This window comes from Rosa chinensis, chromosome 6 (genome assembly GCF_002994745.2).
Source record: "Rosa chinensis cultivar Old Blush chromosome 6, RchiOBHm-V2, whole genome shotgun sequence".
Lineage (NCBI taxonomy): Eukaryota > Viridiplantae > Streptophyta > Magnoliopsida > Rosales > Rosaceae > Rosa > Rosa chinensis.
The window spans coordinates 66,853,179-66,879,418 of NC_037093.1; the positions used below are offsets into that span (position 1 = coordinate 66,853,179).

Below are 26,240 nucleotides of genomic sequence, written 5' to 3' on the forward strand. Positions count from 1 at the left end.
AAGCTTTGAGTATTGGAACTCTGAAGGCGTGAACCGTTTGGATCACTCGATATCGTTCGCACTGATCTAATGATTCTAATCTAACCACTCATTTGCAGTTCAGTAAATGCTTTTTCTTCTGTTTCTTCCTAGATCTCAACTTCTCACAAGACCTAGTACAGGTTAAAATGGTGGTGAAATTTAAAGTACTCCATAGTCCATAACTCCATATATCAAATCAGAAGTAGGGGAAAACAGCTGTGTTCATTTCAATTTTTGGTGGTAATAATTCAATACTAACATTGGAAGGCAACAGCTGGTTTAGCATTTATAAACCGGAAAGTGAAGCCTTGGGCATCAAAGTTGAGAATATTCTTCCAGTTAGACAACCAAACATTATATGAAGTTACCTCCAGTATCTCCCCATAATTCATAAATAGCTACGTCCTTTTCCATGTCTTTGAACCTAACAACTTCACCATCTGGTTTGTATGCTTGCTCACATATATCGTTACTTGTCCTGTTGCTTGTATACTTGACATTTTGGATATCTTCTAAATTGCCATTTCCGCTTGGAGAACTGCTACTCCCACTGCCCTAGCAGCGCACTAAAAGTATGAAGATCCGAAAATTCGTTTATCAGCAATAGGCTAGGTTATGACTGAAAATTAAACGTTTGACGATTCGATCTGGTGGGAGAAATGGAAAGTGAAGGGAGGCCAGATATTTTTGAGTGTGAGTTGGAATTGTTCAGCAGAAATGATGCATGTCTCTACAAAACTAACCACAATTATGCAGAAATTTCAGAGTTGGCTCGTGATACTTTGCCACCGTTTTGACTAAGGAAAAGGCCTAAATACTAGACAGCGCGCCCATATGAGCTTGACTCTTTTGACCCACAGTACCCATCTTAACCACTCAACTTCTAGTATTCAATGAATGAATGAAAGGTACGGGGGACCACGCAAGTAAATAATCTCAGTTTCAGTTTCGCAGACTATTCCAAATTAGCCATCGGTGCCGGAGAAAGACAGCTAGACAGGGAAAACATCCAGGTAATACCGGAGAAAGACAGCTAGACGTCAGTCTCCTTCTACATTCTTCTATCAAGTTAATAATGCATGAGAAAGTTTCTAAAGAATGAGAGAGAAACCAGGTCATTTTCTACTGTGAGCTCTGAAGACTAACAGCTGCTGAGGTAACTTGTTCAACAAGACCATAAAATTCAAGAAAATGTTCTAAGAACCACAGAAAAAATCACAGTCCTATCAAATTAATAAAATATGATGGAAGCCAACAAAAGGAGAAAGCAAGTCAACAAAGTGCAGTTCACTTCAATCATTTCTTTCATCCTCATTCCTAGAGAATATGTCTTCAGTCAAAGATTATCTACTACATTGACATTTTGTAACAATAGAGACAGTCCCTTCCCACATGTAAAATTTGAATATCCTACCATGTCGATCTAATTGCCAAAGCAAAATTAAACTCCAATAAGTGCAATTAGGGGCATTACACATTAGCCACTACCACGTTTAAAATGTTCTCGAATGAATCTTTCTGCATGGGTTGGGTACTTATCTCGGATATATGCTCGAAGACACTTCTGGTAGGAGAAGTCTATCCATACACCATCAGTTCTTATGACAAATAAGCACCTTGAGTGTTTGAATTGGGGATGCCGATCAACCTTCAAGAAAAGAATTTAGACAGAAATTGGTTTAGTCTCGTCAACAAAACAAGTCTAATTCAGATAATAATAATATTTTGAAGGAAAAAAATGACCATGTGAGATGACTTAGCTATCTAAGTATTACTTATCATAATTAGACAATGAGAACTCTATTCGAGAAAAACAAGACAATGCGAACCAACAGTCATTTCTGTCTATTGAATGTTATATCAGAATAAGAATACAGGGGAGAGGATTGAAGGAAGGAGACGGAGGGATGAGCTATACAGACACAGTAAGAAGGAAAGAGAATGAAAATGACAAGAGTAACTAATCTGTTGCATAAAGTCAAGGAGAAAATGGATACCCCAAAAGTCAAGGAAGAGTTATCAAAAAACAGAGAAAGAACTCCCTTCCCCTGTTGCTCAACTGCTTAAGACATGTAGCTCGGATAAAATAGTAAGTACTAAAATTTGTTAATAGATTTCAAGATGAGCATGTTAGAGAAAATTCTGCTTCTAAACCAATGCTTTAAGCTACAAGAGAAACGACATTGAAGAAGAGTTCCGGTACAAGAATAAGTGTCCTTGGTGCTTGTAAAGTTCCAGGAGTTAAGGCTACTTCTTAACAATAGTTATAACTGGACATGGGCTATAAGGGTGCTTCAGTGCACCTATGTTTCTACTCATTACACACGCCTCTCCTCTATTTTCGTTTTCTTAATACTTTTGTTAAACTAAAGAGAACTTTACCATGGTCAGTGACACAGCAAACACTACTGCAGTTGTCAGAGGATGAAAAAGTAAAAAAGAGGAGGGGGAAAGAGGTGACAGGGAGAAAATGGAAGAGGGACGGGAAGAAATCAGAAGATTGAATCAATATGGGTACATGATTATAACAAAATCTCTTTTAGGCACACTGAGTTTTAGTCTCCTCCTCCTTCACAGTCTGATTATTGATCCTGGGCATTCACCTGCTGTAATACCACCTTGCTAGCTATTTAACCTATTTTCTCACCCAAGTAAGTTCCTTGATCAAAAAGTCTATAATCCGACATTTCCGATACAATCGTTAGGCCTCTTGTTAACCGTCAATATAACCAAGGTTTTCTAAAATTACCTGCTGCCAGATTATAGCAAAGTAGCAAACATCCATAAGTTTTAGCTTCAAGACTCAATCCATTCACCTCAAAATAAACACCAACTTGGTAGCTAATTAACCTATTTTCTCACCTGAGTCGCATTACCTTTCCTCCCTACTTAAAAATCTATAATCCCACTTCTCCCACAATATTCAGGCCATCAGTTAACCCCTGAAAACAACCAAGGTTTTCTAAAGTTCTTACTGCAAAATTACAGCACGCATCCTTTTCAAACATCCACAAGTTTTAGCCTCCAAGACTCGATCCATTTACCTAAAAACTAACAAACCAACCCTCAGCTATGATTCCAACCTCCAAACTCCTACTTCCCGAACCCAAGGCTATCTGGAAAGCATAGGTAAGATATCTGAATAAATAGTTTCCTTAAGCTACCTCGAGGCAGTAAGACACATTAATGGTGATTGGTGACACTTGGGAGAGAGGGTTCCGAGCCATTCTTGACACCACATCAACCAAATTGGCACTGACTAAAACATTCCTTGTCCATACCTTGGAGCCATGCCACCGATTTCCTAGGAAGATTTTGGTTGACACAAAAACTTGGATTGGTGCATCAGGCATCAACTCTACACATAATACATAAGACCTCAAAAGAAATCAGGAGGGGCAAGCACAGATGCATATCACACACCGCCGTTGCTTCCAAACTATTACTACATTAACATAATGGTTTTCCCTAAACATTAATTCTTTCAGACCAAATGAAGGAATAACTCAAAAAAAAAAAAAAAAGAGAAGACATAAAACATAAACAAGATTACAGCAGCAATTGAGGAATTGCCCTGTTGCCAACCCCCCGGAACTTTTGTACAAATATGTTCTACCGCTTAAGGTATTCAAGGAAAGCAGGAATTTCATATAATCAATATTCTTGTAGTTGAATAAAAACAGAAAGCATAGAAAATTCCATAAGCAAAAGCAGTAGAGACAATAATATATCCCATTTGTACAAAAGAAGACAGACTAACAAAGAATGTGCGACAGTGAATAGTGAAGTGTGCATCTTACCATTATAGAATCAATTCCGCAGCCAATTTTATCTTCGGAATGCGGATGATACGCCAGAAGCCTTTCCACCACGACTTTTTCATCTTCAACTGTTAGCTGCTCGCCATCCATATACCTGAAAACCAGTAAAAAAAATCAAGGCTTCTTCTGGCTTCAGATAGAGAGATATTGAACAACTCGTACCTATCCGAATGGAGAATCTCTTTGGCAAGCAAAACTACAGGCTCCACGTCCCTCAGAATCTCGCCTTCCTTATCTTTCCACTTGCAGTAGTCCGGGTCGTCCCACCGCGGATACTTGGGTGCCTCGTTCACGCTCAGCACGCCTCTTAGCGTCGAGGAGTTGTCCGAACTACTCTCCTCCGCCCGAATCGACTCGGTGCAGCACGCCCTGCGACTCGGCGCCGCCGCAATCCCAAACCCAAACCCAAACCCCAGCCGGTGGTGGTGGTGGTGGTGGAGACGGACGCGGAGGAGAGATACGCCTCTGAGAAGCATAGGATTCAAGGATCCCATTTCCGCAAAATCAGTCTTAATTTGTTTGGCGGAGGAGTATCGTGGATCATGGTACCGTGCGTCACTACTTGAATAGTCACTTCTCGCGGTTTGATTTTGATTTGTTCTGAAAAATCTAAAGGCCCATGCAGCTTTTATTTATTTGATAGGCCCAAATATTGAAAATGTGTCCATTCTATGATTCTAACCACAGTAACTTTTTTGTTGCCTTTTGAATACGAGAAAAGAAATAGATCCAATGGAATCAATCATAATAGCTAGTACTGTTAGATTATGAAATGTTCTGGTTTTTAAGCCACGTCTCAAGTGTTGGAAAGGGGTGAAATAAAATTAACATTTTAAATATGAAAAGTTTGATTACGATGGAAAATGAAGATAAGGAATGCGACATGCATTACCCGGGAAATAATCAAAAATTGATGCTCTTCAACGATACGTAATTTTTAATGTGACTTGTGAAGCATATGATTCATCAATCAATTTTAGTCTCTATTTAGAGATATGTATACGTGTGTAACCAAACACCTCAATAGATAGACACATAAAAGCTACTAGAACTTGCGTGCAATTCAAATAGGGATAAGCCCTACTCGACAACGATTGCAAGCTAGAAATAGATTAGTCAAGTTGAAGATTCATAATTGTCACCCTATTATTTTTTTTTTTCACCCTATTTGCTCATTACACCCTACATTTTAATTTCAATTATTAAATTTAATTATGTAATCCATTTCTATTTCCAAGAATATCCTTATATGACATATCCAATTAAAAATAATTTTTTTTAATGAAAATCTTGCAGTTAATTTATACCAATAAAAAAATTATAATATATTAAAGTTTCCTAACAAAATCATAGTGAACTAGAATAGAAGAGCTTGCCTTTTTTTTAATTTTTTCTTTTTGCTTCAATGTTCATCTATTTCAATCTATGTCAAAAGATTAGTTAGCTAACAACTATGACTCTATGAACGATGAAGAAGATATTGAGATTTTTCTTTCGTGTTTTAAATTTTTACTTTCGGTGTTCACAAAAGGTATTGCAAAGATTTTGTGTAGTTAACACTTAACACTAATGATTTTGTGAATTAAATAACGAATTCATGATGAAGAGGTAACAAAAAGACAAAAAAATAGTAATAAATGGAAATTTGGGTGGAGAAGATGAAGATTAATGTTATCCAATGAGAAATTAAGTAATCTTTCTATTTAATTCATTGGTCATTTGTTTTATTTTTCCTTACAAATTTGGATTTTAGAAAATTAATGTAATTAGTAGTCATTTTACATTTGGGTAATATAGTCTTTCAATAATTCAAATATTTGTAGGGTGAACTAAGAAAATGATAGGGTGGCAATAGACGCACCCAATGAACAAACTTAATGACACATTGTAGAACGTTTTTTTATAGTCTATTTTTATTGAAGATTTAAGATATGATTATACATGTCAACTAAATGTAGATATGATGAAGCCATACGTGAGATTTTGTACAACAATTCATTGTTTGCAAAGGAAATGACCAAATAAAGTAAATGAAAGAAAATTACTTATAATTTACTTTTTTCCATCCTATAAATATTAAATGGCCAAATTTCATTTTACTTCCCTGATCTTTAAACTCTAAATCATTTGTGCCCCAACACTTTTAATTTCATCACGGGTGTCCCTGTACTTACCAGTTTTAATCAATCTTGTATAACCCTTGACTTTTTTCCCAACTATTGTGTGATGTATTAGAGTTACATATGATATAATTTTGCATGTCACATTAGTGAATCATCATTTTACATGGGTGCTGATTAGATCTACATTTTCAATTTATAAACTACTTGACAAAAAAACTAATGATTGAACATGATTGATTAAATTGTAGAGCACAATGGTACATGTGATGAAATAACAAAGTGCATGACCATAATTGATTTAACGTGTAAAGATTAGGAAGGTGAAATGAAATTAGCTATACTTAAATAGTACACCTCATTTTTATGCATCGAATTAGATAGAGTTATAAGTGAAAATATCACAATTACAGATTAACAATATTTTACAAATATAATTGAACAAAAATTAATATTATAAAATTACAAAATTAATTAACTAAAAATATTTCATCAAACTTGTCACCAATTATTTAATGAAATATCCGAATAATACATGTACATATCTTTCGCGTACGATACACATCTCATATTTTATTAAGTTATGCTTGTTATTTTCTTTTGAACTAAAGTGGTGTCAGCAAGAACTAAAATATCCTCGATATTTTTTTAAAATTTATGATATTTTACTTTTAATCTATTTTTAAATACAACTTTTATCTAAAATTCCAATAAATTTTTTATCGATATCTGATATTTTCATCAATTTTTTTTCACACCATCGATATTTGCATGACTGACTTGGAACACTTTCGTCATTCGGCGGCGTCAGAGAATCGCTCATCTTCCGCGAGTGCGGAGAGCCTGTAGCCAGTTCTATATTCAACCAAGACTCTTAGACGACTGACCTGAATTGTCTCCGTCCAGCACTGAAAATTCAACTTAGACCATTTCCAGCCAATCAATCGTCACAAGTTTTTGAATCAGGACCAGGGGTCCACATGTTTAACGAGCATCAAGGAAAGAGTCTACTATAACCACATGAAAACGCCCGCTCTGGATTTCTTTCTCCTAAGTGGAGGTGAGACTATTCCATTTGCCAAACACGAAAAAAATTGACAGAAAGAGCCCAATGCAATCGGATTTCAAGTCCGCCCTCGAAACGTTCACAAGGAAGAGAGAGAAGGTAGACGTCGCCGGTGGTTTGAAACCGCTCCTCTGCGGTGGTCTCCACGATTAGTTACGCTGTGAACGAGTGGTCGTGGATGGGCCAGTCAGCTTCGGCGGCAGCAATTCCAAGCCGCCGTGAAAACAATCACAGACATCGATCTAAGTCCAAAGCAACTGCCCTGATCTCCCCGATGCTAGCCGCGGATGAGTCCGATGAGGTCGTTGAGTCAGTAACCGATTACATCTCCGATCTGCCGGATGAGTGCTTGGCTTGCATTTTCCAGTCACTCGGCTCCGGCGACCGGAAAAGATGCTCTCTGGTCTGCCGGCGGTGGCTGACGGTCGAGGGACAGAGCCGTCACCGCCTCTCCCTCAACGCGCACGCGGATCTACAGCCCGCCATCCTTTCCCTCTTCTCACGGTTCGACGCCGTCACCAAACTCGCTCTGAAATGCGACCGCAGAGCCATCAGCATCGGCGACGAGGCGCTCGATCTCATCTCGCTGCGGTGCCAGAACCTCACGCGCCTGAAGCTGCGCGCGTGCCGCGAGTTGACCGACGCAGGCATGCTGGCGTTTGCGAAAAACTGCAAGGCTTTGAAGAAGCTCTCCTGTGGGTCGTGCACCTTCGGAGCCAAGGGAATGAACGCCGTGCTGGAAAATTGCTCGGCGCTGGAAGAGTTATCGGTGAAGCGGCTCCGTGGTATTGGGCCGGAGGGTTCTGCGGTGGAGCCCATTGGGCCGGGCGTCGCTGCCTCGTCGCTCAAGACGATTTGCCTGAAAGAGCTTTACAATGGACAGTGTTTCGGGCCGCTTATAATCGGCGCAAAGAATCTGAGGACTCTGAAGCTTTTCAGGTGCGGTGGGGATTGGGATAAGCTTCTTCAAGTGATAGCGGAGCGAGTCACGTCCATGGTTGAAATCCATCTGGAAAAGCTTCAGGTTAGTGACGTTGCGCTGGCCGCAATCTCCAATTGCTTGGATCTGGAAATTTTACACCTGGTCAAAACGCCGGACTGCACAAATGTAGGTCTGATTTCGGTCTCGGAACGCTGCAAGCTCTTGAGGAAGCTTCACATTGACGGCTGGAAGTCAAACCGTGTGGGAGATGAAGGCTTGATTTCGGTGGCCAAGAGTTGCCCCAACCTTCAGGAATTGGTTCTTATCGGCGTCAATCCAACCAAAGCGAGCTTGGAAACGTTGGCGGCGAATTGCCCCAATCTGGAGAGGTTGGCATTGTGCGGGAGTGATACAGTAGGCGATCCGGAGCTTTTGTGCATTGCTGCCAAATGTGGAGCATTGAAGAAGCTTTGCATTAAGAGCTGCCCTGTGTCTGATGTTGGCCTCGAAGGACTGGCCAGTGGGTGCCCTAATATGGTGAAAGTGAAGGTTAAGAAGTGTAGGCTAGTAACACCCGAGGGTGCTGATTCTTTGAGGGCAAAGAGGCCTACATTGGCTGTGAATTTGGACACTGGTGAGCCTCCACAAGACGCCAGTGCCAGTGACGGAGGGGCACAAGATAACCCTGCTGTTGAATTCCTTCCGCTGGCCACACAACCAGCGTTTCCTGACATTGCTTCAAGCAGTACAGGGAGGTCTGCGTCCTTTAAGTCAAGGTTAAGCCTTTTATCTGGAAGGACCCTTGTGGCTTGCACTCTGAGAAGGTGGGTAAGTCGGAATAGTTAGTATTATTGAACAGAAAACCAAACAGAAGCTACCAGACTAAAAAAAAAAAAAAAAAAACTTGTTCCTTGTTCATTGTTATTTTGTTGCTGTATTGTTTATTTTGATTCTGACCTTTATGTACTTAAACTCGATTCTGTGTGCTGTTCATTGCCTTTGGTCAATTCAATCTTCACATTGTTTTTTGTCACTGTTTTTGTGTTTCTTTTCCCGGGAAGTTTCCCCTTTAACACCATTTGCATAATTATATCTCTGAATGCTCCCTTATCCTCTGACCTGCTATTACTACAATCTTAGTCAGTAGTTCAAGCAAGGATTCATTTGAAGCATTTGCTTATATTTGTGGGATTAGTGGGATGCTTTGTCTGGTTTATCACCGAACCTCTGTAAATATTATCGTTAGTTCGTGTTATGATTTTCCATCAAATCATTCTTATTTTGTTTTAAGTCCGACCATTCTCAGATCACCTGAAGATAATGTTTTAGACAAAAGCTGTTGTGTTTGCTGTTGGTTGGATCTTTAATCTCCCTTTGGTCTGCCTATAAATATAGATTCACTTATATCCTCTTACTAGTACTTCCTTGTGGGCGCTATTACATATTTGCAAGGAATCAAATTGAATTTTGACCGTGCAATATTTCTCTTCACTTTATTGGGAGAGTTCCATATTCGAATCATATCTTTTCACTTGTTGATACCTACAATTCTGGTGTAACAATTGGGTGGTTGCTTGACGCATCTATTCACTTGTTGAAGCCTACAATTCTGGCGTAACAATTGGGTGGTTGCTTGACTCAATTTGGGAGTTGTTAACTTGGTCATTAACTTGAGCCAATAAGAAGCTATATGAAGCTAGCATAGCTAGCACGTGTACAGAATCTCTCTGCTTCAGTGAGTGTCAAGTTTTCCAGTGGGGGACAAGGTTTCCTTTTATGTAATTAAGTAAATACTAGTAATAGTAGTGACTTCAAATTCATATGATTCCTTATCCATCATTGACAAGTTTGGGAAGGGTATACTTGAATCTGTTTCCCCCCAAAAAAGAAATATGAGGAAAAAAAGGATATGAAAGCCATGGTGCTGGTCTGATGCCAAATAGTCAAAAGCCTGGGGTTGCCAGTATTGAGATGCAAAAAGAAGATGCGTCATTCTAAAGCGAACCCAAAACGCCACATCTTCCTTATTATTTTTGGGAACAAACATTAAACAATTCTGTGCAACGGCTGCTCCAACATTTGAGTTGGAACGGTGCATCCTGCATTGCCTAGGAAACACTATAACAAACATTTTTTTCTTGTTTTTGCCTTTTCTGGATAAAAGAGGTTCAGTTTCAGGTTCATCACCTGTACAACAAATACTGAAGCATGCTTAGACACCATCTAATATTCTAAAGCAGTGTGAGTGGGTGACATGTAAAGATTAAAGCGACAATCATAAAGAAGGAAACTACATCTAACTTTGAAAAAGGAAAAGAAGTAAAGGGGGAATCCACCATAATTTCCCACCATCATTCACTGTTTGGCAAAAACAAAATAAACCCAAGGTTCATATGAGAAGACTATCAAATAGATGAATATTGTCGTCTTCTTTCTAGGAACTGGTACTGACCACCTGTAGAAACACTGGCTCGCTTGCTGCAACTGTTGAATCCTACTGAAGCAAAGCCATTTATATCTGGAGGCATCATTCTTCTACTCCGTTTTCTTCTCCTTCTGAGCACGAGATTTTGGCTTTTGGTATATAAGTATCTGACTCAGGAGGATGGAATTTGTTGCAACACCAAGTACAGAGCCCAACAAAACTTAAAAATAATTAAGGAGAGCAAATGAATTAAAAAATCTATAAACATCAAACTCGCAGAAAAAGCACATGAAAAATGGAGGCACTCTAGCAAGATAGCTTAGGGTTTAAAAAAACTAAGTAACAGATAGCATCATGATATTTACTTTATTATATTTATGGTGATGCAAACACTAAAAATGGAACTAAATTTTGTTTGGACCTGAGAACTTGAACCTGCCACATCTACAGACTGACTAATCGAGCAAGTTTTTTCCCTATAATTCTTTTTTTATTTGGCCTCAATTAAGAAACATTTACAGTCACTTCAAAAGGAATGGTTAGTTATCACTTCAAAAGTGGGCCACTTACAGCCAAAACCTATTTGAAATCTACATGTACAGATGCACTACCTTTGTTATTCGCACATTTTATTATAGTTAATTCATTAAAAATGCAACTTAAAGTGACAGCCAAGGGTCTAGGATACCACTTTTCGGAGCTTGTTCTTGGATGCTGGTGAAAACTCTCACTGCAAAAGGAAGTTAAATATCTGTAAGTTCCCCGGAATACATATCTTACACATTACAGCATACAGCCCTTTTAACAAGTTGAACGTACCCATAGAACCTCCAAAGTTCATAAAGTTCGTTAAGAAGCTGAGCTCCCCTGTACTTTTGTTCTGCCCACGAAATAGTTAATCAACATGAGAAAGTACCTAAAACATGTGTGAACTGAAGAATAATACATAACAATCAAGTGGATTAGTTGCCAGAGATCAACACAAACTCCTAATTGCAAAATGCAAGCATTCAATATGTAAACCAGATGAATCCTTGCAACTTGTAAAGTAAGACATTTACAGACATTCGATGTTAGTAGTAATAATATCCAATTTGGAAACAAAGCAGGTGTTGACTTACAGAAAAGTTCTGCCATATCTGCGGGATCTTGGCAAAGAGAAAAATTGCATGTTGTGATGCCTGTAATAAATCGTTTTAGCATCAGACGGGCTATGATATAAAGAATTATTTAGATCAGAAGGAAAAATAAATTACTATTCATGTCCACTGATTCATAGGCTGGACAGTGAAAGTGGCTACTCACATATAGAGCTTCAAATAGAACAGGATCAATTCGACCTGCTAATATGGTTGGTGCTATACCACAATATCTGGAAAACCATTATATTAAGGAAGAAGTACATCACCATTTTCAATCTTACAGAATGTAGATTAAATAAATAAATAAATAAAATTGCAAAAATTAAACTGATTCTTAAGAGAGAAGGATACAGTAATGCCGTCATCCATCTTTTGATGCTCACAGGTTGGGAGTAATAGTACATAATGGCAACTAATATTAGAGCTGTAAAAAAAAAAAGCAAAAAAGGGAACAGTGTTAGATCCTTTGGGATTGCCATAACCGCTCTTCCTAATGCTACAGAATTGCATGCAACAACACCTAGTCCAATAAGGCCAACAAATGATAAACAAGGTTCTGAGGCTCCGTGTTTGAAAACTACGATCTATTCAACCACTACTATATGGACTAAAACTTTCAGAACGGGTCAAGCGAATCTGAAATATTTAATCTGGTTGAGTATGGAAAAAGCAATTCACCCTTACATCTAAGAAGCATTTCCCGAAGACATGTTAGAGCTGAGAAGAAAATTATAAGAAGCCTTTGGCATACCTTGGATCAAAAGAAAGGCCAGTTCCCCATAAGCTGAGAAGGGAAGCCCTCCATGAAGACAATATGCCAAAGCAATCGTGTAACCAACTAGTTCAAGCTCAAAAGACAAGATACTAAGACCTCTGATACTTCCATGTTCCAAAATCTTTAATATCTGCAGTCGAAAGACAAAAGCCTCAGATCACACAGATAGTCCTGCAAACAATTGCACAACGTGGCACTTCCACATGCCAATGGCAACAGATGAAGATCATAAATACTTAAAAAAAATGACAATCAGTTTAACTTAAAAAGAGGAACTTCCAAACAGTTTTGATGCCAAGACTCAGTTGCTGACCAATGCCACTATAATGTGGAAATTTAACACTGAATAATAATTTCAGAAAACTTCTTTGCTAAGCAAACTGATTCTGGATTTCTCTTCTGACCTACCAAACCTTCCATCATTTGAAAGGAATGAAAATTAAAGCGTGAATGCAGGCATCAAATATACAACCCTAACTGAAATCACACAACTTTTTTCACCGCATAATTAATGAAATCAGAGATCTATAGTCTATTTTCCATACAACACAATAATTTCAACCATGAAAACCAATCAAAACAGCTGCGATTGCTTTTTAATTATGATATCGGAAGCAAAAGAAAAGAAGAAGGTGCCTGAGGGAGTTTGACGGTGGTGGAAGCGGCGACGATGGCGTAGCCGAGGAGCGTGGAAATAAGGGGAAGCAAGCAATCCTTCTCGGGAAACTGGCCGTCGCTAAGAGCCCCCAGAGCACAGCTGAAATCGATTCCGAGGACTTTCATGTCTGTAAGTATGGATCCAACTCCGACTGAGACTCAGCCCTGTGGTTTTCTAGGGACCAATTTGTGGAAACCAGGGGATCCAAGCAACCGCAGCTTTTGGACCATATGACTTTTGTGGAGCAGCTACACTTTACTGTTAATCCGATATTACTATTTATTACACTTTTAACTACTTGTAATCTGTTACCGCATACGGTATGGGCTGTGCGGCTATATTTGCATTTCGGTCCAGACATACTAAACCCAAGTATCAATATTGGCCCACAAGAAAATCCAAGTACCAACACTGGGGGAAAATGGTTTGATGAGAGATATATTCCATTTTCCCACTTCTTTTTTTTTTTTTTTGGGCAAATCTCTCATAAGTGATAAAACATGATTTTTAGTAGCTACTCCAAGTCTCTAAGTGATGGATATAAAATGTCGAGTTAATTTTTTTGTTTCATGATTTTCTCAGTTGTCCTACTTTGAAAAATCGTAAAAAAAAAAATAATAAGATTGAGATTTTTGAGTTCCGTCAATTGTAGAAGATTTTGATGAGAAAATAAGATGCATGTGATTTTGACTTTCGTGTGTATAGTGCACAGATTTGGTGGGAAATCATATATGGTTTCTGACAACTTTTATATATTTTTTTTCAAAAGTTTGAATATTAATTTCCATGGGGTTGAAAAATCATATAACATATTTCACTATTTCAGTATATTTAACGTGTCTTAAGGAGGCACCAAATATTTAGGATGGGTTATTATAGCCCCTCCCCATTGGACTTAATTAAGTTGTGTTTTGTTTGCTATCTTCTTACCTTCACCTTTGGATCGTGGGTAACTCATAGGTTACTAGCTTACTACTGTCCTTATATCTGATGCACTGTTTGTTTGTGTTATAGTTAGCAATATTCAGGACAAGAATTAAACGTTAAAAATACGTACATGAATAATTCGGTAATTTTAGTAAAAAATACTTTGAAAAATTCGGCCATAAAATACGGAAATAAAATTTGATACATATGTATTTAAAGCAAATGTAATAAAAAATACAGACGTAAAATAAGGATTGGTTTTTGTTATTTATAGTACTTTTATGTAGTTATTATGATTTCTAAAACATAATTTTGAAGAAAAAAAAAAAAGTGAATCATAGTTTTTATTTTTATTTTATTTTTCCAAATATTACCATTTGGATGGACAATTTTTTTAGCTAATTCTTGAATAATTAGATCCTGTGCCAAAAAATAAAATGAAATTTAATTGACCCTGTGCTGAATTTATAATTAGGTAGAAATGAATAACCTTGTACTAAATGCTTCTTTCTCTCGGAGTTGATTAACGATGGAGGTGATGCGTACGTGCATCCTGGGGGGGCCATTTTGGTGCAACTTATAGTGATCCAAGGAAGTGGAAACCAGTCAGGATTTGAGGACCACTGCAAGAAATAGACAAACCCAGCAACCCCGTGATATTAATAGCTAACGACAGAAGTATGATCGGCTTTGAGGAAAAAAATCAGTGACTGTATAACATTGTCATAGGCGGATTCATACCGGGATTTATAGACGGCTGAGCTTACTCATATTCAAATTTCGGGGAAGATATGAAAACGTTTTCGTATAGTTATGTTCGTCAAAATCCCTCAAAGAGATTCTTCGAGCAGCACACACACTAAGTCGATCACTAACAAGCTTATGTTCATGACCAATGAGATAAAGCTTAAGCAATAATGTCACCTGGGATGTCCACAAGCTTACCACCACTATTTTGGGTTGTTAAGTTGTTAAATATTGTCTAGTATAATTCAAGTGCTTCCTTTAAATCTTCTTTCTGGATCGTAAATATCCAGGTCCCACGCTGAAGCAACCTCACAGTCACAGGCTCACAGGGCCACTATCCAGCCAGTTGGTTTTGTTGGAACTGAGGTCCAAGTTTGCTCTTTATTCATTAAATTTGTGATGGAAAGTTGGAAACTGGAAAGTACATAGCAAACTCTCAGAACTCTCTTTCTTTGTGTGACTGACTTGTGAGTGTGTGAGAAATGGAAAGTGGGCTTCCCATGCTTAACTGTTTGTTGCAGCGCACACTCAGAAGCTTGTGTTCATGTTCATCAGATTCCGCTTCCAATTCTTCCAAGTGGGTTTACGCCGTCTTCTGGAGAATCTTGCCTCGGAACTATCCTCCTCCGAAGTAAGACAATTTCGCTACAAAACCCCGGCAGAGTTTATCTTGGGATTGTTGCAAAGTTAATGTTAGTGAGTCACATTGCTTAATCTTTTTTACAGGTGGGATTATGGAAGTAGCGTCCTTGATCGCTCCAAAGGAAACAAAAGGAACTGGTAAAGCTAAGACAATTGGGACTACAGTACTTTGTGTTTTTCCTTCAGTTGGTTTTGTAAGAAAATGAATACCAACACTTTTGGTTTCTTCTAGGATTCTTGTTTGGGAGGATGGGTTCTGTGATTTCTATGAATGTGAGCAAGCAGGAAGTGGCTACTTAAAGGGGAGGTTTGGAGCTGATATTTTCTTCAAAATGTCCCATGAGGTTTATAATTTTGGAGAAGGGTGAGAATTAATATTCTGTCATCTATAATTTTTGTTGCAATAGGGGAGTTGTAATCATCTGAATTACATTGGCTGCAGTTTATTGGGGAAAGTAGCAGTAGACAACAGTCATAAATGGGTGTTCAGAGATGCACCAAATCATGTGGACAACCCCAACTTCATTTCTTCTTGGAATGTATCCACTGAACCTGTAAGTAAGGCCTGGTAAATTGAATACCGTGTCATATTTCTTACAGCAATGAATAAATGAAAGCCTAGAGTTCTAGTCTTTCTTAATCCTATATATCTTCTCTGGTTACATATTCTCACATCAGCAACCAAAGGCATGGGCGTTTCAATTCAATTCAGGCATTCAGACTATTGCCATCATTTCTGTTAGAGAAGGCATAATTCAGCTTGGCTCGTTTGATAAGGTGTTTAACTGTCACTCGATCTCTATTGATAATATAAATCTGCCTTCCAAAATTTCCGGAAAAATCTCAATTAATCTGATGAATAATGACAGATAGCGGAAGATCTCAATCTGGTGATCAGCATACAGAGGAAGTTCAGCTACCTGCAGAGCATACCAGGTGTTTTCGCCATGCAAAGGCCTTACCTACCTATCCAGCATCCCTACATCCTCAAACCAAGTAACGCCCAGAATATGATTATGAATGGAAGCACTAGTACGTACACTGCTACTACTACTAGTATTGGTGCTGGAGTTAAGAGATTGTTCAACCTCACACCGCCGGATGATCAGATGATCAAGTCCATCAACTTGGGATGGAACACACCACAAAATGGAATAGGACTAGGACTCGGAGGATCATCATCCGTTTCAGTACCTGATCCTAATTGGTCGATTCCATTTCCACCGCCTCTTCTACCCTCCATTTCATGCAGCCTTGGAGCTCTTCTATCAAAGCTACCTTCAGTTTCACCTTCACCTTATATTAATAATGATGCCATTCATGAAGCTCCCAACACTATTACTGCAACTACTACTACAGCTATGCTCATGAACAACAGCAACAACCACAACAACAATTGTGCCGAAAACAAGATACTGAAGGTTAGTGGTGGCATTATTAAGATAGAGTCATCATCACCATCATCCTGTCATCTAGATGTAGCTCAACAAGAAAAGCACAGTTCCATAGACCCTAATAATCTTGGTTTGGAAAAAGGACAGACTTAATTAGTCTTTTCTATATCTTTTGAAGTAATAATAACGTCTGTAACATGAGAACATGTCTTGTTTTCTCCTATTTAGGGTACAACCATCATATGATTATGTGAATCCAGATAATGTATGATAACAGATTGAAGATAAATAAAAGTATTACGGTCTAAGTGATCATCAACTACCTTCATTAAAGTAAATTATGTGATATGAATAAGATCATCATTGTCATCTTCCATTTGCTGCACTGATTGATTGATGGTTTGGGGTAGGGTAAGTAACAGCGTGGGGTTGGAGCACTGCGGTCTATCCCTATCCTTTTGGGATCGGAGTGGTCTACCATTATATGAAAATCGATGGTCCCCAGAAACCCAATTGAAGATGGAAATTAAACTGACAAGAGAGATTGTTGGGTTGGAGTTGGATCAACATGTTGGCCTTATACGGCATATCCCGGCAAAATGGATGGTCGATATTTTGGTTCCCAATCTTTGAGGTCTTTCATCATCTTCTAGTAGTAGCACTCATCACAAGTAGGTTGGTTGTCGTATGAAACAGTGTGTTAATGATAAACAAGGCAGGACCATTTTAGTTGGCAAATTTCAATACCATATTTCACTTTTGGTGGTGAATTGCTCACCAAACAAAATGCTATATCTTAAACAACACAAAGAAGCTTTGGAGAGCCAAGATCGGGTTTTCACATAGTTCATTGATGGATTGATCGTCGCTAAAAGTAATTTCAGCAAATATATTTCTGCAATTCTGAAAAATTTAATAAGATAACTACCTCTTTATAGTTTCAACATTACTCTCTTAAACAGAGACGAATAACTAGCTCTTTAGTTTGAATCAAAACTAGTGGAGAACGCAAACCAGCTCATGACACAATGATATACTCATTTACACCTAAAAGACTTATGTTAGTGTTACTGATATATGTACGTATGTCAGGGATTAGGCTGTTGTGCTGTGCTGACCTTTTTCTGGACAAATGATGCAAGTGGATTTGATAAAACACTAGTACAGACTACAGCTTCACATACTAGAAGAATGGTCCACAGCCTTTAGCTTACCCACTTATGAATTCAAAACGAACCAGTCTCCCAAGTTGATGTATGATGAAAGCGGTGCCTAGCAGTTTTAAGACCTTAAGAGGGTTTATGTATTGTAGTATGAAAGTGATTGTGTGAACAGCCATTCACCGATTTTACGCCCATTCATGATTGCTTGGTATTTTCTGAAAGATCGATCTTAAGCAAGGTAGAGAAGTTACTTTGGATAACTAATCTCGTCACGTACAGTCTCGCACGACGTGACATTATGACAATATCTAGTAGTTTACATGATAATTAATTACTACTCGACATGTGATATATATTAAGAATTAATTTAGAGTTCGTCTTACAAGTTGACCCATGATCAAAGCCATTTTAAAAGCTACATATCAACACGGTTAAGGCTTAGTTTGGGATTGCTTCCTGAGCTGCTTTTAAAATCAAAAGTGCTTTTGAGCCTAATCTAAGCTGTTTGGTAAAACTCCTTAAAGCTGATTTTGGTCGAAGCTTCTCCCAACCGCTGTTTCTGAGAAGCAACAATTCCTAGCTTTTAGGAATTGCTTCTGCGGAACCACTCCGAAAAAACACGGAGCTTTTAATGAAATATATTCAACTACCAATTTTGTCCTCGTCCTTTCTGAAAATTACGTTGAACCCAGCAACTCTATCTTTTATCTTGATCGCAGATTCGCAGATGCATCGTTCTTCTGCTCCTCTGTTTGTTGTCAATCCCTAATCCTCATCGGAACAAATGGGGAGGGAGGGCCTCTACTTCTCCTCCTTTATCTGAGAAGTATCATCGTTCTCATCAGAAACACGACGAGAGGGGCTCTATTTGTGATTGTCTTCTCCTTCTTCCCTCTCTACAGTCATTGAACTGTTCAAGCATCAATCATCCTCATCAAAAACTCGGTATAGCAGCGTCGTCCCCCAATTCTAAAAGGTAAAACCTCTTACCAACTCTTTTACAGAAATATTTGGCCTGATTTTAGATTAAATTTTTTTCTGGGTTGCTGGGTTTGCTACATTTTGGGTGTATTACTCTTTGAGCTTTTTGTGTCTTCTGTTAATGTAAAACGTATTTTATGCCTTTCAATAGTTGATTTCTTCATCTTTCATATGGGCCAATGAAGGACCACTCTTTTATTGCAAGAATTGTTTATGGCATGTACTGTCCATGAGAATTACATGAGAAAGAAGGGGGGACTCTGGGGTGGAGAAAAGTACCTAACACGGAAGCTTCCCTAAATTGCATATTGGAGAACGTTATTTGTGACTTATTTGTGCAGAACGTTATTGATCGAAATTAACATCTGAGGAGCTTCTGGAGTTTGATGCGCTGACAGATGGCTATGAAGTCAGCTGGCATGTGAAGCATCTTAGAAGTTTATTGAGTCCGACATCGGATGAATTGAAATCAAGGGCAGTTCAAGTGAAGAACTGGAGGCGAGCCTACCTGAATAAGTTGATATTTGATGGGCAGTATTTCTCGGAGGATTCAATGAGGGAGGGAGAGCCCTACTTGCATCATGAGTATGTGGGGAAGTTTCAGGTTCCGAGTTGTAGGAGCATGGCAAGACCTGGGGAGCGGTGGTAAGATACTTTGTTGTGGAGGTTAGAGGAAGCGATTTTGGTAGCAAAGATTAGAGGGGAGCAACAGAGGTTGGGTGTTGCCAATGACTAAAATATCGAGTATCGAGGAAATATCGATGGTTCGGAAAATGGAAATTTCGATGGAAATATCGAGAAAGTTTCGATATCGATAAATTTTCGAAAAAATGATGGAAATTTGGGAGAATATCATTGAAATTTTAAGTGAAACATTGTGAACTACTTATTTGATCAATTATCTATTATATTGGGAAGAAAGAAAAAAAAAAAAAACGGTGACCAAGCTTCATTTCATAGTGAATTATAGTAATTTAGAATAAATGTTTGAAGTTGCCAGTATAATATTTGGTACTTTTAGAATATATAATTCTAATTAGAAATTTTATAAAGTTGTAAAGCTATTCAATCAATAAATACAAATGAATTAATATTTCTACAACATGTCAAAAGTATTTAGGAATGTTAGATTCAAAAAAATAAAAATCTATAATTGTTAAAACTATATCTTAGAAGTTAGAGGTTTACATTAATTGTCTAAAGAAATTAGTAAATTTATTCCATTAAAACGACTATTAATAAAAAAAAAAAAGCATAGATGAACTAAAATGAATCCCAGTCGAGTTGGCTAGGGTGCTTTTGCACTTGATATTGGGGGAGACAGGTTCGAATCCCAACTTTGTCAAGCTTTTCCTTGTATTTTGTTTGAGGAATATTCGCGAATATTCCCTAAAATTTCGGATATATCGCATATTTTCGAAAATATTGAGATATATCGTGAAATTTCGAAAATATCGGACGAAATATTAATGGAAGTCATCCAAAATATCGAAGCCTAAAAAAAATGATAATTTCGCCGAAATATCGGCAAATTTTCGATTTTTTAGTCTATGGGTGTTGCTGAGAGTGATTGGGTTGGCGGTGAGAGAATTCAGGAAGTAGAGGAACAGGAGGAGGAGGAGGAAGAATCTAACAACGCTAATGGGGGCACACAATCATCAGAGGTAATCTTGTCTAACTTATACTTGCAAATTTGCAAAGCCTTTTTAACTTCGTCTAGATTTCCTTTATCAGTATTCGTGCTAACTGCCACATTCTAGATAAAAATTATAAAAGATGAAAACCATATGGTTATTGTCTGCACTCTGATTGAAGTTTAGAGCTTTTTCTTTACTTTTTCCATTGTGAGATATCTGTACTATGGGAATGGAAGTAGGCGCATGATTACATTTATGTTTATAAAAGAAAAGTAGATGGTGATGAGAATCTATGGCTAATGTTCTCCAGGTTTTAAGTTCCTTTTACTCTGCTTTTCTTTTTGTTCACCCGTCTTGGCAAACTATCTATTGCCTTGGTTTGCCACCTGTAAAATATGATTCATATGAGTTGTGAGTGACTCATGACACTGAAGACACTTACATTAATGACCACCATTTGTCCTCTAGTTCACATATCCTTTCAAGAAAACTAAGTTGAATGGTACAGAAAGGAGAAGTAACCTATGCGCTCTACTGACGAAACTTTAAAATCAGTCTCTCAATGAATTTTGTCAAAGTGCTGAGTTATGTTATGTTCTTTGTTTCTTGTATGATTTAAATACTCCTATGATTTAGAAATATTGCCCGTTGTTTCTGACATTTGTAATTTTTCCTTTTCTGTCAATAGATGTTGGTGGATCCTCCTTATGTGGCCAGTGGTGCTGAAACTGTAGACCATACGGATGCGCCTAATGATGCTTAAGCAACCACAGCAGGGTAGAGTGAGCAAGCAACTGTATCTGTAGAAGAGTTGTAAGATCTGATGGACCAGTTCACCTACATCATGCATGAGAAATTTTTGTTAGGAGAAGATCACGAGTACTTAGATTACTCAAAGATAGACAACGACGAGACATTGGATGATCACTGGCAGCAGAGAGAAGCCAACCATGACGCTGAAGAGAAGTACTTTGATGAGGATTAACAAAAGTTGAAGGGCGTTTATGTTTTTCTCTGCACTCTAAGCCTTTTAACTCTGATGTTAATATTTTTTGCTCTAGAGAGTATTCATAACCTAGTGTTCCAGTTGTAACTAAACCAGTATACCCTACTTTCTCTGTACATTATATATATGTAACCGCATGTTTGTTTTAGTTGTTTGCTGGGTTTTCCTTCTTGATCATCCTTCAAGTGACTTTAATATATTTTATGTAATGGTTTCCGTTGAACTATGGTGAGGAAATTAATCCAAATATTCTGAACTTATTTTGTATAATAGTAAAACATAATACTTTATTGAAAGGTTTAAAGTAAATCTTTTATTCGGTCCAAGCAAGGGTACAAGGATAATACATGAGAATTTTTTTTTATTTGGTATGGTTACATAATCAAAAAACAAAATTATGTATTTTAGTAGCGTATCTTAGCATATATGACTATTTTGGTAATTATACCCAGCTAAAGCATTTTTGCCTTGCAACTTACCAAACACCTAGAAATTGCTTTTCGTTCTCACAGCACTTTTAAAAACAGTTTACCAAACACCTCAGCTGCTTTTTCTCATAGTAAGTTCGGAAGTGCTTCTTCTCACAGCACAACAATCCCAAACTAAGCCTAAGTGTTCTACAAAGAATGGGAATATGGTAGACAATTGAGGCAGTCCAGTTCTACTACAAGGAGAAGAATTATGATCATCCATATATGGTTAGAGAGTTTCTATTCATACCTCTAAAATTAGCATTTAGACATCCTCACTTAATAGACCTCCAACTTACTTTTACAAATAACCAATTTGCTATCTACAACTCCCTAATTTTCTCACAATGCCCATCATCCAATAAAATCAATAAGAGACTTTTTCTTCTTCTTTATAACGGTTTTATTCATACCTCCAAATTTACTCAATGTAAAAAATCATTTTCTGTTATTGTGTTCTTCTTCATCATGACCTCATCTGCTTCTTCTTGCTTTCTCATTTACTCTAGTAGCGACATTTCCATTGTGGAAACAAGTAAAAGGAAAGCAAACAAGATTTATATATGTACAGTCGATGTTAAACTAAACAAAAGCAAGATGGAAGCCGGAGTGAAAAACAAATCAATACCTAGATGAATGACTACAACTCCCTAGCCTCCGCAAGATTTGCTAGTGGCAACTTTCTTTGTTGGAATATATGGATATGATACAAGTGAGTTGTCCACACTGTTAGCATAAAACACCTAACGGCATTACTTGTCCCTATAATATAGATATAAGTGAATTGAGACAGATTATGATTGGCATTTGATATTAGAGTGATATTACAATCAATTTTTCAGTGAGATTTCATAGAAGATTCATCATTTTGTTAATTTCTTTTATATATACCTCTGTTTTCTATCGTGGTATCACCGCTAGAATGATATGTTCCTCTTGTTGTTGAGATTCTAAGCCCGGTATCTGACCAAATGTCAATCATACCCTAGCCTATTGAAAGAGTCGTGAAATCTCTACTATGCTAGTCTTAACTTATGGACATGTACATGTGAGCGGAAATGAAAAAAACAAGTAAAGAGCTACTAACTAAAACAAGCACCAAATCTGTATGAAAACTGTAAGATCATGGGTTAACCAAAGACCAAAGCTATATTGAATGGTGGTTAGTCCGTTAGTGCATTCAACATGGTAAAAAACACTCTATGTTGAGTCTGACAATAAAAAAAACTTTTTTTTTCCTCTTTTGTGTCTTTATTGGTAATTTAACATGAGTTGACTTAGAAAAAAAAAGATATACAAATGCCAATTTTGGAGGTATGAATAGAAGCTCCCATATGGTTAATCATTATTAGTTTGAAAATCTTAAGCAACTCTACGTTATTTTGGATAGATGTGGTGACCACGTATTATATCTCATTAATTAATTGTTGTTTGACATATGATTTATATTAAAAATTTTAAGATTAACTTTTTAGTAAGACAAGAGACTTTATTAGCCAAAACTAAAAATTTTGACAGATTTAACCCTAAAAAATTTAAAAAAATTTGAGAATAAATTAAATTACAAGGATAAATAGAACAATTATAAAATACATTTTTATTAAGAAAATAAAAAAGATATGATTCCACAACCTCCACTTTTCTCTCCTATTATTTTATCTCTATAATAACTACCCGTGAATCTATTTCTTCTGCAATAATTACCCACCTTTTTTTTTTTTTTTTTAAACGAAAACTTTCCGTACACATGCAGAGCATGTGATTGCAGACTAGTGTGATTTAAGATTTTAGTTCGATGAATTCAACTAAAGTGTAAATTAATGATTTTTTTTTAGTAAACTAATGACTGGTTACATGTTAAACAGTACATTAGATATGCATTTTGTCATTGAAGCATTCATGGTATGTCCAATACACATAAATAAGACTAGGCAAACCCCACGAGTTCTCCCGATTAACTGCATTTTCCCCTTACAAGTAATGGCGTGGAATTGAAATCAAGATTTATTACTAAATCATGAAGAGAGAATTAATGTATGATTAAATATTGCTGCATGAGCTAGAAATGCACGACTAAAATATGGGAAACTCGTTGCAAACAAATTGAACTAGTTCCTAGTCTTGATCGACCTAACAGAGTATAGCTAGCTATTATATTATTGTACCTCACTCAATTTATAAAAGAAATGAACTACTGAATTAATCAAAGAGAAGGGAAGATAATAAATTATTAGTGTTGCTAATTTCCACTGCCTCCGTCGCTTGGACCAGTCCTTTTGATCTCTCCAAGTCCTAGAACAGTGTGAGAATTGATGAAGGCATGAACCTTTCTTTCCGAGCTTGGACCTCCATTTTTGATCCCTCCAAGAGTCTGAGAAGTTGTGAAGGCATGACCTTTTCCTCCTGAGCTCGGACCTTCATTTTTGATCCCCTCAAGAGTTTGGGAAGTGGTGAAGCTGTGACCCTTTCCGCCTGGACTCGGGCCTCCACTAGTCTTCATTGCTTCAGTGTACAACTCGTCAATATCAAACAAGCTACCACTCTTAATAGAGGATAAGCTCCATGAATTGCCGAATTTCAGAGGACGAGCTTCTGATACGAACAGAACCATATTAGAGCAGACTACAAGAACAAGAACAAACAAGGAGCAAAGAGGCTTGAAACTCTTGGCCATGATCGAGAACTATATTGTTGTTTGGTGAATGCTTTGATCAGAAACTAAAACTGATCGAGTACGCGTACGTAACTAGCTACAACTTTGATATATTTGGTGATGAGTAAGATGGTCTAAATCTATGTTCTTTATATAGGAAGAGGATCGATAGTACGTATAGTGGTGTGTGTAATTAGGAAGGTGGGAATGGGGAAATTCATACTTTGACTCACCGGCCTGGAAACAGAGAGGGAAATTGCATGGCTTGCTCGCTCGTTGAAGGTGAAGGTGAAGTGAAGGACCGGCCATCTGATGAGGACTAAGTGATGGACTCTAAAGCAGAGACTAAAAAAATCACTTGGTGCTTTAGTGGTTTATACTCCCATTACTTAATTAAATTCCTTTTACTGTTATTAGTAATAGCCAGCTGAGTAACTGCCTGCGTAATATTGTAAAAAGCACTACAAAAAGTCCAAACCAAAAGTATAGATATTAAACCAAAAATTAGTGATGGATTGCAACTTGCAAGAACTTCCTAGTTTTTCAACCTCAGCCTGGTTTTGTGGCGTAATTAACTTATGTTTATGCCGGCAAATTATGACCTATCGGTTTTTCCGTTTTTCAAGAAAAATCAACAATATGGAAGTTATGGGTTTGAATTTCATTTCATTGACATCATGGGTAAAGTGCAGTGAGGTCGGGGTAAAAAAAAAGAATTTTTTTTTTTTAAGAAAAAAGGATTTCACTCCTACTCCATGGTGACTCGAACTCATGACCTAGGTAAAAAAAGAGAATAAATTATGTTCAAAAACAACTTGGCTTCTTTTTGATACAGAAGTTTTCTTTAAAATTTGATGTCATAATTAAGTTGGTGGTAACTGGTAAGTCTTAATGAGCCTTGCTTTCCAAACAATCGAGGACACATGGTTTCAAATTGACGAGCAGTCTAAGCAAGTGATGAGTGAAGTCTGGAAAATGGTGGTCCAATTACTATGAAAATTCCCAAATATTCCAAAGGAATTAGGAACAGGCGTTGCCAACCCAAATATATAGATGACCAAATGCGAAACGTTGTTACAACTTTGAAAGACCAAAATTCCAAAGCATGGACTGGACGCGTCTAGTAGACTAAAGTAATCGGTTTGATTTCTGCTGTTGGACCAAGCTAGATTCATACATCTTCCCTGCCGTGTGTGCTTCACTCTTCTGCTCGTCGTCACCATTTTGCTTGTGTTCTGAAGGTTCGACTCTACAAAAATGGTGGGTTACGCAAAATTTTTGGTTCGCCTTGAACTTATGGGTCGCCCCTGATCTTGCCAAGCACCTGCGCAGAAGACCAATTTTTTCTTTCCACATATTACCTAAATTTTCCACACATTCTAGTCTTTTCAAATATCAACTCCCAACGAAAATGAAATTGACTTCCTCTTAATTTTGGTGAGAACCGCACATCATTTTTATTCTCGATTTGGGTTGGTAAGCTCATGATTCATCGGGAGTGTATCGTTTCCACCATCACTAGTGTTAGTTAACATCCCCAAATTTTGCTTGTTTGCTGGTTGGTACAAACATTGACACATAAAAAACTGTGATTTTAGTATTCTGTTTCCCTAAAGACAATAATCAACATTCACCCAACTGAGAACAACTCCAACAACTTCTCTATAATT

General features: G+C 37.5%; 5 protein-coding genes across 6 annotated transcripts; 2 read left to right on the forward strand and 3 right to left on the reverse strand.

Moving 5' to 3' along the window:
* Positions 1-1,293: 1,293 nt before the first annotated feature.
* On the reverse strand, positions 1,294-4,450 carry LOC112174713 (protein DCL homolog, chloroplastic). The gene is made up of 3 exons (XM_024312507.2): positions 4,005-4,450; positions 3,822-3,936; positions 1,294-1,669 (listed from the first exon to the last, which is right to left on the reverse strand). The coding sequence occupies exons 1-3, from the start codon at positions 4,334-4,336 to the stop codon at positions 1,499-1,501; spliced, it is 618 nt and encodes a 205-aa protein (XP_024168275.1). The 5' UTR covers positions 4,337-4,450; the 3' UTR covers positions 1,294-1,498.
* A 2,344-nt stretch (positions 4,451-6,794) lies between these two features.
* On the forward strand, positions 6,795-8,983 carry LOC112169466 (F-box protein At1g47056). The gene has a single exon (XM_024306495.2). The coding sequence runs from the start codon at positions 7,207-7,209 to the stop codon at positions 8,794-8,796; it is 1,590 nt and encodes a 529-aa protein (XP_024162263.1). The 5' UTR covers positions 6,795-7,206; the 3' UTR covers positions 8,797-8,983.
* Positions 8,984-10,147: 1,164 nt separating this feature from the next.
* LOC112169467 (mannose-P-dolichol utilization defect 1 protein homolog 2) lies at positions 10,148-13,211 on the reverse strand. The gene is made up of 8 exons (XM_024306496.2): positions 12,929-13,211; positions 12,269-12,422; positions 11,869-11,941; positions 11,681-11,747; positions 11,497-11,556; positions 11,195-11,255; positions 11,064-11,105; positions 10,148-10,595 (listed from the first exon to the last, which is right to left on the reverse strand). Exons 1-8 carry the CDS (start codon positions 13,073-13,075, stop codon positions 10,486-10,488), a joined length of 714 nt encoding a protein of 237 aa, XP_024162264.1. The 5' UTR covers positions 13,076-13,211; the 3' UTR covers positions 10,148-10,485.
* Positions 13,212-14,587: 1,376 nt separating this feature from the next.
* On the forward strand, positions 14,588-17,412 carry LOC112174449. Of its 2 annotated transcripts, XM_024312224.2 has the most exons (7): positions 14,588-15,255; positions 15,351-15,404; positions 15,499-15,630; positions 15,709-15,820; positions 15,945-16,043; positions 16,136-16,687; positions 17,071-17,412. In XM_024312224.2, exons 1-7 carry the CDS (start codon positions 15,107-15,109, stop codon positions 17,077-17,079), a joined length of 1,107 nt encoding a protein of 368 aa, XP_024167992.1. In that variant the 5' UTR covers positions 14,588-15,106; the 3' UTR covers positions 17,080-17,412. The 2 variants fall into 2 exon arrangements, with proteins under 2 accessions (XP_024167992.1, XP_024167991.1); XM_024312223.2 differs by lacking the exon at positions 17,071-17,412 and having other exon boundaries at positions 16,136-16,979.
* Positions 17,413-23,835: 6,423 nt separating this feature from the next.
* On the reverse strand, positions 23,836-24,884 carry LOC121050198. The gene is made up of 2 exons (XM_040509579.1): positions 24,804-24,884; positions 23,836-24,509 (listed from the first exon to the last, which is right to left on the reverse strand). Exons 1-2 carry the CDS (start codon positions 24,877-24,879, stop codon positions 24,157-24,159), a joined length of 429 nt encoding a protein of 142 aa, XP_040365513.1. The 5' UTR covers positions 24,880-24,884; the 3' UTR covers positions 23,836-24,156.
* Between the last annotated feature and the right edge of the window lie 1,356 nt (positions 24,885-26,240).

Excerpts from the sequence above, each read along its gene's own strand:
- LOC112174713 (XM_024312507.2), bottom strand. The coding sequence starts at position 4,336 with ATGGGATCCTTGAATCCTATGCTTCTCAGAGGCGTATCTCTCCTCCGC. Across the intron at positions 3,937-4,004 it reads GAGATTCTCCATTCGGATAG|GTATATGGATGGCGAGCAGC; the intron begins GTACGAGTTGTT and ends ACTGGTTTTCAG. Across the intron at positions 1,670-3,821 it reads GCGGAATTGATTCTATAATG|GTTGATCGGCATCCCCAATT; the intron begins GTAAGATGCACA and ends CTTTTCTTGAAG.
- LOC112169466 (XM_024306495.2), top strand. The coding sequence starts at position 7,207 with ATGGGCCAGTCAGCTTCGGCGGCAGCAATTCCAAGCCGCCGTGAAAAC.
- LOC112169467 (XM_024306496.2), bottom strand. The coding sequence starts at position 13,075 with ATGAAAGTCCTCGGAATCGATTTCAGCTGTGCTCTGGGGGCTCTTAGC. Across the intron at positions 11,942-12,268 it reads GGCCTTTCTTTTGATCCAAG|CTCTAATATTAGTTGCCATT; the intron begins GTATGCCAAAGG and ends TTTTTTTTACAG. Across the intron at positions 11,748-11,868 it reads AGATGGATGACGGCATTACT|ATATTGTGGTATAGCACCAA; the intron begins GTATCCTTCTCT and ends ATGGTTTTCCAG.
- LOC112174449 (XM_024312223.2), top strand. The coding sequence starts at position 15,107 with ATGGAAAGTGGGCTTCCCATGCTTAACTGTTTGTTGCAGCGCACACTC. Across the intron at positions 15,631-15,708 it reads GTTTATAATTTTGGAGAAGG|TTTATTGGGGAAAGTAGCAG; the intron begins GTGAGAATTAAT and ends CATTGGCTGCAG. Across the intron at positions 15,821-15,944 it reads GGAATGTATCCACTGAACCT|CAACCAAAGGCATGGGCGTT; the intron begins GTAAGTAAGGCC and ends TTCTCACATCAG.
- LOC121050198 (XM_040509579.1), bottom strand. The coding sequence starts at position 24,879 with ATGGCCGGTCCTTCACTTCACCTTCACCTTCAACGAGCGAGCAAGCCA. Across the intron at positions 24,510-24,803 it reads CCCTCTCTGTTTCCAGGCCG|AAGCTCGTCCTCTGAAATTC; the intron begins GTGAGTCAAAGT and ends TGTTCGTATCAG.